This window comes from Pan troglodytes, chromosome Y, assembly GCF_028858775.2.
Source record: "Pan troglodytes isolate AG18354 chromosome Y, NHGRI_mPanTro3-v2.0_pri, whole genome shotgun sequence".
NCBI classification, from domain to species: Eukaryota; Metazoa; Chordata; class Mammalia; order Primates; family Hominidae; genus Pan; species Pan troglodytes.
The window spans coordinates 32,419,456-32,439,546 of NC_072422.2; the positions used below are offsets into that span (position 1 = coordinate 32,419,456).

At 44.8% G+C, this 20,091-nt stretch overlaps 1 protein-coding gene across 1 annotated transcript in view; it reads right to left on the reverse strand.

The window, feature by feature from the left end:
- The window catches only part of PRKY (protein kinase, Y-linked), a 102,838-nt gene that overhangs the window by 16,863 nt on the left and 65,884 nt on the right, over positions 1-20,091 (reverse strand). Inside the window, exons 4-5 of the mRNA NM_001193662.1 lie at positions 19,053-19,172; positions 3,388-3,483 (exon numbers count right to left, since the gene is read on the reverse strand). Coding sequence (NP_001180591.1) covers positions 3,388-3,483; positions 19,053-19,172 — 216 coding nt within the window. The remainder of the gene's footprint in view (positions 1-3,387; positions 3,484-19,052; positions 19,173-20,091) is intronic.

Below are 20,091 nucleotides of genomic sequence, written 5' to 3' on the forward strand. Positions count from 1 at the left end.
AGTAGGGTGGGGAATATAAACATCACTGAAAAGTTAGAAACCTTTACAGTACTTACCGAGTTTCTCCTTCATTATTTTGACATGCTGCCCCTTGCCAAAAAATATTAAGGTCATCAAACACTATACCCCCAAAACAGTCCCAAATAAATATGGGGCTTTTTTTCCCCCATAAAATTTACACCACTGTCTGCCCCGTTAGTGCACACACTAAACTTAAAGCTGACCGGAGTGGGATTATAAGACAGATTTCTTTATGCTTTTATATTTTAAATAAACTTGTTTCCTTATCATTCCAATCCAATTAGCTTTTAAGTATGTGTGCTAATGGGGCAGGCAGTGATGTGTAAATTATAGGGGAAGAAAAGCCCCATGTTTATTTCAGGATGTTTTGGGGATCACCTTAATAAACTTCATTCTGTTGTTGCTGTTGTTGTTGTTGTTGTTTGTTTTGTTTTGTTTTTGGTGTTTGGCATGTAAGATGACCTTGTTTTTTGTTTTTTGTTTTTCTTTTGGTGTTTGGCATCTAAGAAAACGAAGATTTATTTAAAATACAGGGCACAGTGTCTTGTAATCCCAGCTATGCAGGAGGCTAAAGTGGCAAGATCAGTTGAGACCAAGAGTTTGAGACTAGTGTGGGTAACGTAGTAAGACCCCCCATCTCTACAAAAAATCAAAACATTAGTGAGGCATGGTGGTGTGTGCCTGTAGTACCAGCTACTCAGGAGGCTGAGGTGGGAGCATCATTTGAGCCCAGGACATTGGGGCAGAAGTGAGCTATGATTGTGCCACTGCACTCCAGCCTGGGTGACAGAGCAAGACACCCGTCTCTTTAAAAGAAAAAGTAAAATACCAAAGCAAATTCTTGTAAAGCAGTTTAGAAAGCAAACACTGTGGATGAGAAGGGGCCCCCCAAAAAGGCAAAGCCCTATAAAGGAACAATAGAAGTGTCCACAGCTGTAGATGGGTCCCTTGACCTCAGGATAGCGATATATCTGCTGGCACTCTTTTGATTCACCATAGCCAAAATTCTAAACTTTATTTATGATCCTGGCACCAGCTGGCTCCTCTCAGATCCAGATACTTTCAGGCATGAAAAAAACACTAGCAGATAAAACCTCTGCTGAATTGGCAACAAGTCCTAAAGCTTTGTTTTGGTGTTTTTGTTTCTTTTAAATGACATTTATTTCTATAAGGAATGTCAATTCTGACGTGCCATATGCCCAGGCAATATGTTTACCCAGTCAAATGTTAAAAGCTGCAGGAACCAGCATGACTTTAAAAGCTGAGAATCAAAATTCTAGCATCACAGACAACCAGGGACAGCAATTTGCATAAGAAATGTGTCATTAAGGCCAGGTGCAGTGGCTCACACTTGGGGAGGAAAAGGCAGGAGGATCACTTGAGCCGAGGAGTATAAGATCAGCCTGGGTAATGCAACAAGACGCCCCCATACCCATCTCTACCAAAAAAAGGAAAGATATGAGTCATTGAGGCCTTGCTTCTCAGCCAATTTGATAAGATTTAACAAATAATGGAAAGAAGTGAAGTTTTACTCAACTACCACTGTTCCTGCTCTTGGTGGACCCGCACTGGGTATGTAAAGAGACAGGGGCATCGTGGGGAACACTGGAAGGGGCTGGGAGCTACATAAAGAGAGGCACGTTAGATTAGACCATACCAAGATGGTCACTGATGGTTCCCTACTCTCTAGGAGAGAAAGAAGGACAAGTGGCAAGAAACTGGACTGTGATTACACTTCTGGTTTGTTCTACTTCTGTAATTCCCTTTTTTGTTGTTGTTTCCACAGAACATTGGAAACCTCTCTGTGTGTTTGTGTGTGTGTGTATATATGTATATATACACACACACACACACATTTTTTTTAATTTTAATTTTTTTTTTTTTTTGAGACAGGGTTTCACTCTTTCATCCAGTCTGGAGTGCAGTGGTGCAATCACAGGTCACTGCAGCCTCGACTTCCTGGGCTCAAGCAGTCCTCCCATCTCAGCCTCCCTAGTAGCTGGGACTACAGGCACCTGCTACCATGTCCAGCTAATTTTTTAATTTTTTGTAGACATGGGGTCTTGCTACATTGTCCAGGCTGGCCTCAAACTATTGGATTGGCCCGAAGCAATCCTCCCACTTCGGATTGCTCCTGAACTGCTGGGATTATAGGCATGAGCACCTCACCTGGCCAAACTCGATCATAAAAGTGCTTTGCCATCCACTTGATATAACGTCACTCAACTCAGATGGGATTTGGGGCCTGAGAGAGAAGTTCTATATAATCCTTTCTATTTCCTTCCAGAGCAGTCGGCTTCTGAGGTGCTGTTTCCCCTGACACCTCCCTGTCTTACCATTCACTGCACAGGGTGTCCCTTCTAGGCGACTCATTGTTAAGCGGAGCCTCGTTTTCTTGCTAAAGTCTTTTAAAGCCTGCCTCTATTGTGTCAAACACAACACATGCTCAAGCCAATAAAACACGACCTTATCTTCTGTTCAGACAAAGGACCTCTGCTTAGGATGGGGTGCGTTCACCACCAAGAAAGTCAACTGAACGTAGCCAGTGGCCCCATAAGGGGCATATTCAAAACAACCTGGTCCATCACCCTGAAATAAGTCTTCTCTGAACTGAACTACCACCAGCTCATAAGAAAATAGGCCATGGAAAAGAAAAGTTTAATTCTCAACTAGATGCATTTAGCTCTAGTTTGTGCCCAGGGGGCTGGTGCACCCATCAACTCATCTGAAAAATACAGTGAAACAAACAGAAATCAGTGCTTCTTACAGTAAAAATGGCTACCAGTTGACCAGATTGGGTAAGGTACCCAGAAAACCAAAAGCATTCTTATATTTAACAAAATGTCTTTTTTCCCTACTGCCACGACCTTTATAAAATGTGCATCCAAAGTTGCCAATATCCAGCAACTGTAAATATTCTTGAAGCAACATGCTCAGAACTGAAAATGCTGATGTTAAAAAGGACTTAGACGCTGAGCATAATTTAAGCAGAAGAGAAAGGATAAAACTCTGCTAAACCCATCAACAGCTCTGCAAGCCACAGAATTAGGAGGATCCTTCTTGTCAAATTGCAAAACTGCTCTCTTATAAAATATGATGACAAACTCATTAATTGGCTCATTTTAAATATAACATATCACCAAAAGAATAAAATATGGCCAAGACTCATTAAAATGTGAAGCTATCATTAAAGTAGAATACTGAAAATCTTTTTCTTTTCTTGTGGAAAAGACAACTGTCCAAAATAGTTTACGCGCAGCACATTTAATAACACAATATGGTATCCTGCTGAGTGCGTATTTTCACGGTGATTTTAGACACTTTAAAAATAAACACACCCTGTGATGAGGCAAACGGTTTACTTACTTTACACGGAAATCCAAATGTCTGGGGAAATCTAGTTTGCCTGCAAGAATTTTCTGATAAATGCCCAACGGGTTTTCATCAAAAAATGGAGGAAACCTGTTAGAAAAACAAACATGTATTTTTAGTGGGGAGTAAGCATGGAAAAAAATCCCTGCTTTGTAACGATAGCTATTTCTGCTTCACACAGGCAGAAGATAATTTATTTCACATGCTCTTCCCCGCACACTGAAGTTGTCACGATCTGAAAGCACGTGACAGTCAGATGGTTCCAAGAGGCAAGGCACTGGGTGCCACAGTCCGATGCAGGGGAAGCTCCCTTGGAGAGAATATAAAGACCATTTGAGAGGTGTCTGCTGAGCAGAAGGCAACTCCTTTGGGCATCTTATTGAGGGGCCACCAGCTCATTCCTTAACTGTGCACTAAACACTGGACAGAAATGCTCTCTCATGTTTACCAGGGTGAATCCACCACCATGACCAAGCATGGAACTCAAATGTCTCAAGAGCGAAAAGATAAGCACTCCAATTAAAAAATGGACAGGTGGTCTTCACAGACATTTGTCAAAAGAAAACATGGAAAAGGCCAACACGTATATGAAAAAAAATGCTCAACGTCACTAATCATCAGGGAAATGCAAATCAAAACCTCAATGCGGTGTCAATCATCTCAACCCAGTTAAGATGGCCATTTTCAAAAAGACACTGTGATCCCAGCACTTTGGGAGGCCGAGGCGGGTGGATAACCTGACGTCAGGATTTGAGATCAGCCTGGCCAACAGTGAAACCTCGTCTCTACTAAAAATACAAAAATTAGCCAAGTGTGGTGGTCAGCACCTGTAGTCCCAGCTACTTGGAAGGTTGAGGCAAGAGAATCACTTGAATCCCTGGAGATGGACATTGTAGTCAGCCAAGATTGTGCCACTGCACTCCAGCCTGGGTGACAAGAGTGAAACTCTGTCTAAAAAAAAACAAACAAAAAAACAAACAAAAAAAAAGTATACACACAAAAATAACAATGCTGGTGACGATGTGAAGAAAAGGGAACTCTTTTTTTTTTTTTTTTTTTTTGAGACAGGATCTTGCTCTATCAACCAGGTGGGAGTGCAGTGGTGCAATCTCAGCTCGCTGCAACCTCCACCTCCCAGGCTCAGCCTTCCAAGTAGCTGGGACCACAGTAGGTGGCACCCACCACCATACCAGGTAATTTCTGTATTTTTTTTGTAGAGGTGGGATTTCACCATGTTGCCTAAGCTGGTCTCAAAGTCCTGGGCTCAAGTGATCCACCCAGCTTGGTCTCCCAAATAGCTAGGATTACCAGCGTGAGCCACTGTGCCTGGCAGAAAAGGGAACTCTTACGCAATGTTGGTGGGAACGTAAACTAGTAGAGCCACCATAGAGAAGAGTATGGAGGTTCGTCAAAAAACTAGAAATAGAACTCCCATATGACCCAGCCATCACATTACTAGGTATCTGTTCAAAGGAAAGGAAGTCATGATACTGGAGAGACATCGGCACGCCCATGTTTACCGCAGCACTATTCACAACAGCCAAGATAGGGAATCAGCATAGGTGTCCATCAACAGATGAGCAGATAGGTAAAGAAAAGGTGGTATCTACACACAGCAGAATACTATTCAGCCATGAAAAGGAATACAATCCTCTGATTGGCAGCAACATGGATGAAACTGGAGGACATTATGTTAGGTGAAATAAGCCAGGAAAAGAACATTAAACAGCACTTGTGCTTACTCATACATGAAAGCTAAAAAAAAGCTGATCTCCTGAAAGGATAAAGAAGAACAGAGGATACTAGAGGCTGGGAAGGGAAGACGTGAGAGACAGGGAGAGGTTTGTTAAAGGATATAAAATTACAAGCAGATAGGATGAATATGTTCCAGTGTTCTATAGCCCTGTAGGGTGACTATAATTAGCAATAACATGTCGTATAGTTTCAAACAGACAGAAAGAGGATACTGAATGTTCCTAACACAAATAAATGGTAAATGATTGAGATGATGGATATGCTAATTACTCTGATCTGATTACTCCATTCTTCGTATCAAAGCATCACTGTGTACGCCATGAATATATACAATTATTATGTATCAATTTAAAAAATAAAATAAGCTTGGGAAATAGGGCACAACCCAGTCTTAAAAAAAAAAAAATTGGCTGGGTGTGGTGGTATACACGTGTGGTCCCAGCCACTTGGAAGGCTGAGGGGGGAGGATCGCCTGAGCACAGGAGGTCAAGGCTGCAGTGAGCTGTGATCACACCACCACACTCCAGCCTGGGTGACAGAGTGAGACCTTGTCTACAATACAATACAAAACAAAATAAAATAAAGTATTTTAAACAAGTCAAATAATACAATGCAATGCAATGCAGTGCAGTGCAGTGCAGTGCAATACAGTACAGTACAATACAATACAATACAATACAATACAAGCCAGGCACTGTCGCTCATGCCTATAATCCCAGCACTCTGAGAGACCGAGGCAAGCAGGTCACTTGAGGTAAGGAGTTCAAGACCATCTTGGCCAACACAGTGAAAGCTGTCTCTACTAAAAATACAAAAATCAGCTGGGCATGGTTGTGGGTGCTTGTAATCTCAGATACTTGGGAGGCTGAGGCAGGAGAATCACTTGTACCTGGGAGGCAGAGGTTTCAGCGAGCTGAGATTGTACCACTGCACTCCAGCCTGGGTGACACAGTGAGACAGAGTAAATAAATAAATAAATAGAAATGAAATCAAATATAAAGTAATTGTTAAAGTAAAGTTTATAGTGGTGAATACGCCACTATGGTCAAGAACAGGACACTTGCAGAGGTTGCAGTGAGATGAAATTGCACCACTGCACTCCAGCCTGGGTGACAGAGTGAGACGGAGTAAATAAATAAATAAATAGAAATGAAATCAAATATAAAGTAATTGTTAAAGTAAAGTTTATAGTGGTGAATACGTCACTATGGCCAAGAACAGGACACCTTTCTCGAGGCTTCCTTCAGTCTACAGCACAAGCAATACCTGACATGTACTGCCTTGGAGAGCCCAGTATTGACCCTGCTTGCACAGCACTATAAGGCACCCACAATAAACTGCAATTGAACGTCAGTGAAGTCCTTTTTTTTTGAGACAGGGTCTTGCTCTGTTGCCCCCAGGCTGGAGTACTGCAGCGTGATCCTGGCTCACTGCACTGAACCTTGACCTACAGGGCTCAAGGTATGCTCCTACCTCAGCCTCCTGAGCAGCTGGGGTTACAGGTGCACACCACCATGCCAGGCTGTTTTTTGTTTGTTTGTTTGTCTTTAATTTTTGGTAAAGACAAGGTCTCACTATGTTGCCCAGGCTGGTCTCAAACGCTTGGGCTCAAGTGATCCTCCCACTTCAGCCTTCCAAAGTAATGGGACTACAGATGTGAGCCACCACACCCATCACTGAATTTCTTTATATTCCTCATTCATGGAACAGTATGTGGCACACAACAGGTGCTCAATAAATGTGTACAGGCCAAATGAAAGAGCCGGAGATATCATATTTTTCTTTTGTTTTGCGACAGGGTTTGAGTCTGTCACCCAGGCTGGAGTGCAGTGGTGCAATCACAGCTCACTGTAGCCTCGACAGGGTTTGAGTCTGTCACCCAGGCTGGAGTGCAGTGGTGCCATCACAGCTCACTGTAGCCTCGACAGGGTTTGAGTCTGTCACCCAGGCTGGAGTGCAGTGGTGCCATCACAGCTCACTGTAGCCTCGACAGGGTTTGAGTCTGTCACCCAGGCTGGAGTGCAGTGGTGCCATCACAGCTGACTGTAGCCTCAACAGGGTTTGAGTCTGTCACCCAGGCTGGAGTGCAGTGGTGCCATCACAGCTGACTGTAGCCTCGACAGGGTTTGAGTCTGTCACCCAGGCTGGAGTGCAGTGGTGCAATCACAGCTCACTGTAGCCTCGACAGGGTTTGAGTCTGTCACCCAGGCTGGAGTGCAGTGGTGCCATCACAGCTGACTGTAGCCTCGACCTACCCCAGGAGGCCATCCTCCCACCTCAGGCTCCCATGTAGCGGGGACCACAGGTGTGTGCCACCATGCCTGGCTAATTTTTTACTTTCTGTAGGGATGCGGTCTCACTATGCGACTACTTTTTAAGGTGCAGGAGCAGAGTCTGTACTTGTAACTGAGACTGGGTAGTCTGCAAAGCTGACCAAAGCTCGTTGCCCCAAGAAAAGCATTTCTTGACCCCTGGAGCCCAGGAAAAAGACAGAAATACATGCAAATACAGCCTTGAAAATGGTGCATGTGTAAAAACAAGATTGTCATACTATGCTTTGTTGACTGTAGTAAAAAGATTACAGTCCTGCTGCAGAAACCAACAGACTTTAATAATATCTAGAAATGTTCAAAATATGTGAAATAAACTAAAAATATATATATACTTAAAACTGCAAAGACCAAGATAAATCCAAGAACATCTAGAAGTCAACTGTATTAGTCCATCTCCAGTCTGCTATAAAGAACTACCTGAGACTGGGTAATTTATAAAGAAAAAACATTTAACTGACTCACAGTTCCGCATGGCTGGGGAGGCCTCAGGAAACTTACAATCATGGTGGAAGGCGAAGGGGAAGCAAGGCACATTTACATGGTGGCAGATGAGTGAAAGCGAGCAAAGGGGGAAGTACTACACTTTAACACCATCAGATCTCCTGAGAACTCTATCATGAGACTGTACTAGGGCAATGTTGCTAAACCGTCAGAAACCACTCCCATGATCCAACCACCTCTCACCAGGTCCCACCTCCAACACTGGGGATTACATTTAAACATGACATTTGCTTGGGGACACAAAGCCAAACCATTTCATCAACCACTAAGTGTATACTAGATCCCTACATGTCCAAAGCACAACTTATACTTCTAAGATTTTCTCATATCGCCCAGGACAGAGACTCACACTGATTCAAAGTCATGCTTTCTATTTAGCTTCTTTTGACTTAAATACTCTAATCCAGGTATTCAAGCAATAGAAATACCTTATAAAATGGAGCTTTCAAATGATACCCTCATTGATGATCAGAAATGCCAGAGAGCAAAATTAATTCTCTTGTAGCTTCCAAATCACTTCCTGACCTTAATGAAATTCAGTGGAGTGGGTGGAATGAGAGGTCTCCAAAAAGATATATCTGTGATCCTGCCCCAACAACCTATGAATGGGACCTTATTGGGAAATAGGGTCTTTGCAGATAGAATTAACTTGAGGAGCTTCAGATGAAATCATCCTGGAATAGGGTAGGTCCAAATCCAATGACAGGTATCGTCATAAGAGACTCAAGAGGAGGCACACACACAGAGGAGAAGGCCACATGGGGACAGAGGCAGAGACTGTAGTGATGCAGCCACAAGTCCAGGGATGCCTGAAGCCCCAGGAGCTGGAAGAGGCAGGGAGTATCCTCCCCTAGAGCCTCCAGAGGGAACTGGATACACCTGTAGTGGATTGAACTGTGGCCCTCAGAAAGATCTGTCCACGTCCTAATGCCCAGACCTGGAATGAGACCTTATTCAGCAATAGGGTCTTTGCAGATGTGATTAATTGAAGGATCTTGAGATGAGATCGTCCTGGATTAGGGTGGCCCTAAATCCAATGACAGGTGGCCTTCCTTCTAAGAGACTGAAGAGGAGACAGAGACACAGAGGAGAAGGCCACATGAAGGTGGAGGCAGAGACTGCAGTGATGTAGCCACAACCCCAGGGATGCCTGGAGCCCCCAGGAGCTGGCAGAGGCAGGAAGGATCCTTCCTTGGAGCACAGTCCTGAGACACTTTGATCTCAAACTTCTGGTCTCCAGGACTAAGAGAGGATAAAGTTCTCTTGTTTAAACCTTTCAGTCTGTGGTAGTTTCTAACTGCAGCGTCAGGACATTCATACGTAGAACTACACACATGAACTGTCCAATACACTGCAGTGGAGAAAAATTCAAAGAAAAACAGAGGGGAAATATGAAGTACAAAAATGGAAATCAATGGGAGAGGTAACAGAGAAGTGGGGGTGGGTTACATGAGGAAATGAAAGTTACCAGAGAAAGGTAAATGATAAGGTGCGTGCGACGTGGCCCTAACACAGCATTTCTTCCTTCTTAAATAACATTTCAGTTGCTTGTTTTGCACTTTAGCATGAAGGTGAGTTTCCCAATAGGGTATCTCTTTGGGCCGCTGGTCCTGGAGTTACGAGCCACCACAACGTACTGAAAAACCACCCAGGCCAGGCTGGGAAGCAGAGCTCTGAGTACAGACACTCATGCGATCTGCGCCAACCCTGCCGCCTCAGACGTTAACAACCTCCTGAGCCCATCCTCCCTCACCTGCCCGCAGCGTTCTAACAGTGGTTGGGGGAGTTGTATTCCTGTTTCTCTCTGGGTTTGGGTGGCGACCCTGTCTGAATACATTCAGCTGTGTGAATAATGCACAAATACAGGAATGGAGCATTAAACTCCAGGAGCAAACGTCTCATACATACCTAAAAACATTTATGGAGAATATTAAACAAAGTGCTCTTGGACAGTAGACATTACATAAGATCATGGGAAAGGTATTAATAAGCGGAAAAAGATAAATAATAAGTGAGCACTAACTGATGATCTTGCCTGAAAGAAAAAGCAGAGACAGTGTGTGTGTATGTCTGAGAAACAGCACTCCCCCGGACGCCTGGGCAGTGCCCTCTGAAACCCTCAAATTTCTGTCTCTAAACATACAGACTGCTTCCAATTCTTACCAAGCGGAGAATAAATTCTCATTATACGGCATTTGGCATTATTAAGCAAGTTAAACTGATCTGTGGTGACAGCTACACTTGCAAGGACTATCTGCTAATCAGCATGAATGCAAGCTCAAGATTTTCGCCTGAAAAATTCATGCCCAGGCTAGGCATAGTGGCTCATGCCTGTCATCCCAGCATTTGGGGAGGCCAAGGCAGGAGGACTGCTTGAGCCCAGGAGTTCAAGACCAGCCTGGACAACACAGTGAGACCTCGTCTCTACAAAAAATTTAAAAACTAGCTGGATGTAGTGGTGTGCACCTGTGGTCCCAGCTACTCAGGAGGCTGAAGCAGGAGAATCACTTGAGCCCAGGAGGTCAAGGCTTCAGTGAGCTATGATTGTGCCACTGTACTCCAGAGTGGGCGACAGAGTGAGACCCTGTCTCAAAAGAAAAAAACAGTGGGCACAGTGGTTCGTGCCTGTAATCGCAGCACTTTGAGAGCCCAAGGCAGGAGAATTGCTTGAGCCCAGGAGTTCAAGACCAGCCTGACAACACAATGAGACCTCATCTCTACAAAAAATTTAAAATTTAGCTGGATGTGCTGCTGTGTGCCTGTGTTCCCACCTACAGCCTTCTGTGGTCCCAAGAAACCGAGGCAGGAGGATCCCTTGCGCTCAGGAGGTAGAGGCTTCAGTGAGCTATGATTGCACCACTGCACTGAAGTATGGACACAGAACAAGACCCTGTCTCAAAAGAAAAAATTGCTTGGTGCAGTGGCTCATGCCTGTAATCCCAGCACTTTGGGAGGCTGAGGTGGGTGGATTCCTTGAGCCCAGGAATTCGAAACTATCCTGAGTAACATAGCAAGACCCTATCTCTACAAAAAAAATTTTTTAAAAATCAGTCAGGCATGGTGGCATGTGCCTGTCATCCCAGCTACTCAGGAGGCAGAAGCAGGAGGATCACTTGAGCCCAGGAGGTGGTGGCTGCAGCAAGCTGTGACTGCACCACTGCACTTTTCCCTGGGCGACAGAGCAAGACTGTCTGAAAAAAAAAAAAAAAAGAAAGAAAAAAAATTCTTGCCAATTGTACCTCTATCATTTGCCCATAAAATTTTAATGCAATCATCCACCTATCTACATCTTCCCATAAAATAGATGGTCCTGGCAGAGGTGGTGTTGAGAGGAGGTCTCCTACTCAGAGACCTCAGCTGGAAAAACACCCTCCTAAACTATCAGCTGACACACTACCTGCCCCAGTTCTGAAGACCAGGGCTGGCCTTCGAAGACACGTGCTTTGGAAATGCATGCAAGAAAAGGAAGGCAGAGATTTTTAAAGAAAAGAAGAAAACTGTCACTAGAATTTCATCCCACCTTGACTTCTTCCTCAAAGATTCCTGTCCCAATACCTTCAGACGAAAAACTAAAATCTAGGCTGGGCACAGTGGCTCATGGCTGTAATCTCAGCACTTTGGAAGATTGGCCAAGGCAGGTGGATCACTTGAGGTCAGGAGTTCGAGACATCTGGCCAACATGGTGAAACCCAGTCTCTACTAAAAATACAAAAATTAGCTAAGCATGGTTACATGTGCCGGTAATCCTACCCACTTGGGAGGCTGAAGCAGGAGAATCGCTTGAACCCGGGAGATGGGGGTTGCAGTGAGCCAAGATCACAGCACTGCACTCCAGCCTGGGCGACAGAGTGAGACTTTCTCCAAAAAATAATAATAATAATAAATAAATATAAAATCTGTGCTCCTCAGATGAACCAGTGTGGCTGAGGTGGCAGATGAGAAAGGGAAACTCAAGGGCCAGATAAAGCGGAAGGAGCAAGCACTGGGGCGTGTGAGGGTTGGGGCAGAGTGGAGGGTGAAAATATAGCCCGGGCACGTTGACTTGGGCATCACAGCAGTGGCCCTCAAAGTGCAGTCCCAGGGTGGCTTCCCGACCTCAGTTTAGGGATGGCTGAGGTCGTTTTTCTGACTCCAGTTCAGAACAGTGATGAATTTTCTCCTATGCCTCAACTAAACAACATGCAGCACAGCAGACAGGCTGCAGACAGAGGGAGGAGAGGCCAGCAGCCCTTGTGAAAGCTGGACACTAAAGAGATTCAACACAGAAAATACAACCAACCTCCTCACGAATGTTTTCTCTCTTTTTAGAGACAGGGTCTCTCTGTCGCCCTGGCTGGAGTGCAGTGACGAGACCACAGCTCACTGCGGCCTTGACCTCCCAGCCTCAGTGATCCTCCCGCCTCAGCCTCCCAAAGGACTGGGACCCTGGGCGTGTACCATCATGCTCGGCTAATTGGTTTATTTATTTCATTTTATTTTTTGTGGAAATGGGGTCTCACTATGTTGCCCAGGCTGGCCTCCAACTCCTGGGCTCAAGTGATCCTCCCACCTCAGCCTCCTGAAGTGCTAGGATTACAGGCGTGAGCCACCATGCCCAGCCTGAATGGTTTTAATTCTAGAAAGTGTGGTTACACGTATTTATTTTTTCATTTAAAAAAGCTATTTATATTCACCTCTGCGACTATCATTTAACTTCTCATATATATTATTTATGTATTCTATTTATTTATATTTCAGTCCCACTTTAATTTCAAATGCAGTCAGCGTAGACAGCTATAACACAGAGAAATGAAAGTTCTGCGGGTTGTTAATAACTTTGAGCTGTGTGTTGAAGGGTTCCCGAGGCCAACATGTTTGAGAACCACTGCACAATGCCTAATGCTCCCCGTGGAAGAGGCTCCACTGCAGACAGATTCCACCTTCTCTAGGATCTTCTGCACCCTGTCTGCTATGCTGTATTGTCTTAGTTGACACCTATGAAGAAAATTCATCACTATTCAGATCTGTCGTTGGAAAAATGATCTCACTCATCTGCTGAAACACACTTCAGGAACCCCATAGTCCTCTGGGGTGCCACTTGAGAATCACTGCTGTCATAACTAAGACAAGATGGCCCGGGGGCTTTCTCTTACCCTGCACTCTGCTGTATGTCTTGTGTGTCCCTGTGTTTTGTTCTTGATGCTTTAGCTGATTTTTTTTTTTTCTTTTTCTGAGACAGTGTCTCGCTCTGTTACCCAAGCTGATGTGCACTGGTGCAATCTCAGCTCACTGCAGCCTCGACTTCCTGGGCTGAAGCAATCCTCCCACCTCCGCCTCCTGAGTAGCTGGGACTACAGGGACATACAACCACACCCAGCTAGTTTTACTTTTATTTTTTGTAGAGATGGGGTCCCACTATGTTGCCCAGGCTGGTCTTGAACTCTTGGGCTTAAGCAATTCTTCTGTCTCAGGCTCCCAAAGTGCTGGGAGGACAGGCATGAGCCACCACGCCCAGCCTTTACCTGACTCTTGAGTTAAACTCTCTGGGAGAATAAAACCACAGAAATGGATGAGGAAAGAGAATAAGATGGAAGAAATCGGAGCTGCGCTTGGGTCCTTGGAAAGTGCATGATTGATTTTCTTCCAGAACGTGCCACACAATTTTCATCTGACCTAAACATGTCTCATTCCATGAAAATAAAATCTGCATCATGACATGATCTCCTTCCTAATCATATGGCAGATTTTACCACATAGATGGTTTTCCCTGTGCTTAGTGGAAGATTGAGATAATCACTTAAAGCAATAAGACAGAGAAGGCACAGCCTCACTTGATCCTGCTAAGAGTGGGAGTCCAGCAAATGCAGCTGCGATAGGAAAGGTGCAGACACGGGCTGCGAAGGGAGCATGAGGACTCTGACTGCAGGCTGGCTCCACTTGTATGTGCAGCAGCACCCTCCCTCCAGCCACCAGAAGTTTCTGAGTTCAAGGAGGTGAGGAGAGCAGCTTGGGAGCATTGCTCTCAGAGGCAGTCAACACATACAAAGTCAAGTTGGTTTCAGAGCTGCTAAGCAGTATAAAGAAAACAGATGGGCTGATCGGACAGGGCATGGCCCAGGAGAACAGGAGGAGCCCCAGAGGGCTCTGGGAGCAAGTAACAGGTGAGCTCGCAACACGTGTAGTGGAAGAGAAAGGGCCAGCCCCAGGGACGCCCATAGGCAGGGGGACAGGTCAGGCTTCCTGGCATGTTTAAAAAGCAGTGGGAAGACAAGGAGGGGTGAGGCTGTTGTCTAAGGCGGGTGGACAACCCACAGACAGACTGTCTCAGAACCTCACGATAACGAGCCTCCAATTCTACTCCAGTCATCCAGGAAGCTACATGTGGGCTCTCAACAGAAGAGGGACACACATAGACAAGACACCTGCAGCTGCTTCAATGAAAAGGTACTGCAGGCAGAAGGAGATGCAGGAGACTGTGAGAAAGCTGTATCCTGCATCTCCGTCAAGGCAAGAGCTCAGGCCAGCGAGAGTGGAGGGAGAGCCCAGAAATGCCTAGGGAGAGCTGGGGTTGGCGAGGCTTGCCACTCTTACAAAACCCACCTGTGCAAAGAGACACAAGGTTGCTGAGAAATAGGGGAAAAAATTCACCCAGAAATAGATTCTAATTAGGAAAACGGAAAATAAAAGCAGGCTTACTCTGAATCAACAGCTCCCTGTCTCATAAAAGGCACAGGACAGCAGGCTGGGCTTTAGACTGGGAGATGTTTATTTATTTAATTATTCTTTTTTTTTTTGAGACACACGTGTCATTCTGTTGCCCAGGCTGGAGTGCACTGGCGCGAGCTCAGCTCACTGCAACATCCCGTTCCCAGGTTCAAGTGATTCTCCTGCCGCAGCTTCCCAAATAGCTGGGATTACAGGCTTCTACCACCACGCCTGGCTAGTATTTTTTGATATTTTTAGTACACATGGGGTTTCACCATGTTGGCCAGGCTGGTCTCGAACCCCTGAACTCAGGTGATCCACCAGCCTCAGCCTCCCAAAGTGCTGGGACTATATGTGTGAGCCACCACACCTGGAATATTAATTTTCAATTAGCCTAATGATATATTATAATTAGGTTATTTTCCATTCTACTGTATTCTAATATATTTAAATATTCTAATATATTATAGCCCATTAACAATTCTGATAACTTTATATAATAATTCCAATATAGTTCTGATTGTAATATTCTTTTCTTTTTAAATTTATTTTTATGTATTTTAACTTCAGTGTACCCTGAGACTAACATTTTGTTTTAATTATATTCTAATAATTTTGTTATATTGTAACATTATGTTCTAATAGTATATTGCATTCTAATAACAGGCTATTCTATCCAATCACCAGTAAAATTTGAGGCACATGCACCTCACTCTTCAGACCCCAGCATACAATGAATGATCCTTAGGCAATGCTGCCCTCGTGTGGTCGGTGTTATCATAGAGGGAAAATGTGGTGCTTTTCCCTGGGTGGATGCCAATCAATATGCGTTTTTGTTTTGTTTTGTTTTGGTTTTGATACGGGAATTTCGCTCTTGTTGCCCAGGCTACAGTGCAATGGCGAGGTGCGATCTCAGCTCACTGCAGCCTCCGCCTCCCAGGTTCAAGCAATTCTCCTGCCTCTGCCTCCTGCGTAGCTGGGATTAAAAACATGTGCCACCATGCCCAGCTAATTTTGTATTTTTAGTAGGAACAGGGTTTCTCCACATTGGTCAGGCTGGTCTCGAACTCCCAACCTCAGGGCCTCCCAAAGTGCTGGGATTGCAGGATTGAGCCACTGTGCCCAGCCTGCCTAAGTTATTTTTAACCTTTTGGGTTTGCCTAGGACATCATGGGCTCAGGTGCACATGGAGAAGTTTGATTCTATGTGATTTGTAGGCATGTCTCAGCAAAGAGTAAAGGAAAATTCAAAAGACCAGCGGGTAGGTAGGTAGAGTTTGATAGCCAGACAGACAGGCAGAGATAGATGGATAGGTAGGTAGGTAGGTAGGTGGATAGATGATTGATAGATGAATAGGTAGATAGATATATAGAAAAGCAGACAGATGAATAGGTAGAGAGATGATTCACAGATGGATAGGTAAGTAGGTAGACAGTTACATAGAAAGATCAATGATTAACAGTTGGATAAACAGAAAGACACATGAATAGGAAGTAGATAGACTGATACATGAATGACGGATGACAGGTAAATATATAGATGATAGGTAGGTAGACAGATAAAAATATCATAGAGATAAAAAGATGGACAGAGAGATGGATATATAAATATCTAAATGAGAGCTTGGACAGATGATAGATAAGGATAAATGGAAAAACATGTGTATACACATACATAAAAGGTAGACCATAGAGATAGACAGGGGTGGGTGGGTAGATGGATGGATGGATAGATGGATGGATGGATGGGTGGACAAATGGATGGATAGATGGTTGGGTGGATAGAGATGGAAAAGGAGTGGGTGGGTGGAAGGATGGATAGATGGATGGATGGATGAATGGGTGGGTGTGTGGATGGATGGATAAGTATACAGACTTAGATAAAAAGATAGATGGGTAGATGGATGGATGATAAACAATACACGGATAGCCAGACAATGAAATACAGGTTTTCAAAAGTTCCACTCTCCTCCCTTTGCTTCTCATCGTGGAATTCTTTGATAATGCTTGTTCAACATCATTCAGATCCCTAAGCTAGTGTGGGAATTAACGGATTCACTTTTTTCATAAAACACGGCAGAGATAAGCACACGAGGGCAATGACCCCTGTCTGCTCCCCAAAGTCAGCGACTGCCTGGATTTCCTGAGGTGGATGTTAGAATGTCACATGCTCCACACCCCCAGGAACAAGCGCTCGGTGCTCCCCGCCAGCAGGATCTGGCTTAGACACACCTTCCGGGCAGGAGAATGCCTCTCTTTCTTCCCTCCTTTGTTTCCAACTGAAAGGGAAGGTTCCCCAGTAAAACTCTGGTCTTTACCCCCTGCAGGGAATCAGAGAGATGTGAGAGAGGATCTGGCTTTTGCGACAATGGAGGCCACTCAGAGGATACGCTGGTGTCTGTCTTTGAGACTCGGGGGCAAGCAGAAGAAAGAAGGAAATAGGAAAAGAGAGAACCTAGGAGGCAGAGTGTCAGCTGTGGCAAAGCGCGGCAGAGGATCCCCCAACCAGTGTTCTGGGCCCTCGCTGGCTGGGCTTCCTCTCGTCTTCATCCTAGAGAAGAGTCTTTCGTGCAGAGCCACACGGTGCAACAGTTCCTCTGACACGTAGCTCACTCCTTCCTACAGGTTCCTATCTGGAAAAGTGCCATGCTACTGTGTCATCTTAGCACTAACAACAGAACGAGGATGACGCCCACGTCCTGGGTTTCCAAGTGTTGCGTGCTTCCTTTGCGTTTCTGCTCAAGTCATAGTGGAGCTGTCTCAGGCATATGCTAGACTTGAACACTCAATCATGCTGACATCCCAACAAATGACCGACCTCTCTGTTATGTGGTCGCTGGGGGGATGGCACCCCTCCTGACTTCCAAATCTCACCCAACACAGGTATCACAGGCGTTGGAACGAGAGTGACTCCATCTTGAACAGGGGCCGGGTAAAATGAGGCTGAGACCTACTGGGCTGCACTCCCAGACAGTTAGGGCATTCTAAGACACAGGATGAGATAGGAGGCTGGCACAAGATACAGGTCACAAAGACCCTGCTGATAAAACAGGCTGCAGTAAAGCCGGCCAAATGCCATCAAAACCAAGATGGTGACAACAGTGACCTCTGATCATCCTCACAGCTCATTATACATTAATTATAATGCATTAGGTACTAAAAGACACTCCCACCAGGGCCATGACAGTTTACAAATGCCATGACAAGGTCAGGATGTTACCCTGTATGCTCTAAAAAGGGGAGAAACCCTCAGCTCCAGGAATTGCCTACCACTTTCCCGGAAAACTCACGAAAAATCCACCCCTTGTTTAGCATATAGTCAAGAAATAACCACCAAAATAGCCAAACAGCAGCCCTTGGGGCTGCTCTGCCTAATGAGTAACCATACTTTTATTCTTTTACTTTTTACTTTCTTTTTTTTTTTTTTTTTTTTTTTTTGAGATGGAATCTCACTCACCAGGCTGGAGTGCAGTGGTGCCATCCTGGCTCACTGCAACCTCCGCCTCCCAGGTTCAAGCGATTCTCCTGCCCTAGCTTGCCAAGTAGCTGGCACTACAGGAGCACCCAACCAGGCCCAGCTAAGTGTTTTTAGTAGAGACAGGTTTCACCACATTGGCCAGGATGATCTCAATCTCTTGACTTCGTGATCCACCCTCTTCGGCCTCCCAAAGTGCTGGGATTACAGGATTACGTTCTTAATAAACTTGCTTTCACTTGATCTATGGACTTTCCCTGAATTCTTTCTTGCAAGAGATCCTACAACCCTCTGTTGGGGTCTAGATCAGGACTCCTTCCTGGTATAAGTCTGGGGTTTTAGGAAAGAATACATTCTTGCCTTCCTTGCCAGCTGTTCATCCAGAAACCACTCAATTGTATTTGGCTGATTTACACTGACCCAACCTGTGCCCTCCTGACCTCTGCAGATTGCTTCAGGAAGCGTCAGTGCAGAAGGTTATTTTTTGTATTTAATTTTTAAATTCTAAGACTAATCAAGCACAGAAGTGATAAGGGGAGAAAAAGCAGAGTAAGGAGTTCAACTGGTAGCTGACTGTGAAAATCAACTGAGATAACTCACTACCTTCAGAGCAGCCCAGAATGTTAATTGTATATTTAAAGAAGATATGGATATTTCAATATAAAAATCTCAATGGGCATGCATGGGTGGTTGCTTCACAAGTTTGGGTTTTTTGCCTCTTATTCACACAAGCTCAATTGCTAATTCACATTGCCAACCTCAGCAGGGCAGCAGATGTGTGTGCAGCCACACTGTGTGTTTGTGACACTCACGTACCGTTTTCAAGGTTACAGAAATGCCGAGTGGACGAATGGGTGGGGGAAGGGGGTGCTGGCCTGTAAGATGAAGATTCTCTACAGAGACTCTACTTACCCCGAAAGCATCTCGAATATCAGGATGCCGAGGGCCCACCAGTCCACAGCCCTTCCGTGGCCCTTGCTCTGAATGACTTCGGGGGCTAGGTACTCAGGTGTTCCACAGAGGGTCCAAGTCCTATATGGGCGACAGAGACAGGCCCCCACAACACTCAGTGGTCCTTGGCTAATGCAGTCACCTTAGAAGCTCTGATTGTTACAATAACTTCGTTGAGTAAAACCACGCTCCGTTTACCCTCCTGTGCACATATTTTAATGTGTAAAGACAGTAACATTGTTTTCGCCGATTTCTTTCCATAGAAACATTTCTTAACGGGCTTGGAAGCTAAGAATTGGTTTTATCATCCTTGCTCCTGTTGCTGGTACTGTTACCACTGTTACTCAGAAGCAAAAAAAAAACCTCATTTTTTTTGAGTTATTTATACCTGTCCTAGTATAAATCATAAAGAATAAAATTAATTAATTAAAGGAAAAAGAACAAGATCATGTCCTCTGCAGCAGCATGGATGGAGGTGGAGAGGCCATTCCCCTAAGTGGACTCACATCACGCACCAAATACCACATGTTCTCACTTATATGTGGGAGCTAAACACTGGCTATACGCTGACACGGAGAGGGGGAAAAACAGATACCTGGACCTGCCTGAAGATGGAGGGTGGGAGGAGGATGAGGATGGGAAATCTACCTGTCACGTATGATGTGTATTACCTGGGTGACAAAATAATTCGTAAACCAAGTGGCATGCAGTTTACCCATATAACAAACCTGCACATGTACCTCTGAACCTAAAACGAAAGTTCTTAAAGTAAATATATGAATAAGTAAATAAAATTAATTTTAAAAAATCCTTTATCCTTCAAACAAACAAACAAACAAAAAAAGTGTCACTGAAAAGAATAATTCAAGAACTCAGTTAGGCCAGCTCAGTAGCTCATGCCTGTAGTCCCAGCACTTTGGCAGGCCAAGGCAGGTGGATCACCAGGCGTTCAACACCAGCCGGGCCAATATAGCGAAACCTCATCTCTACTAAACATACA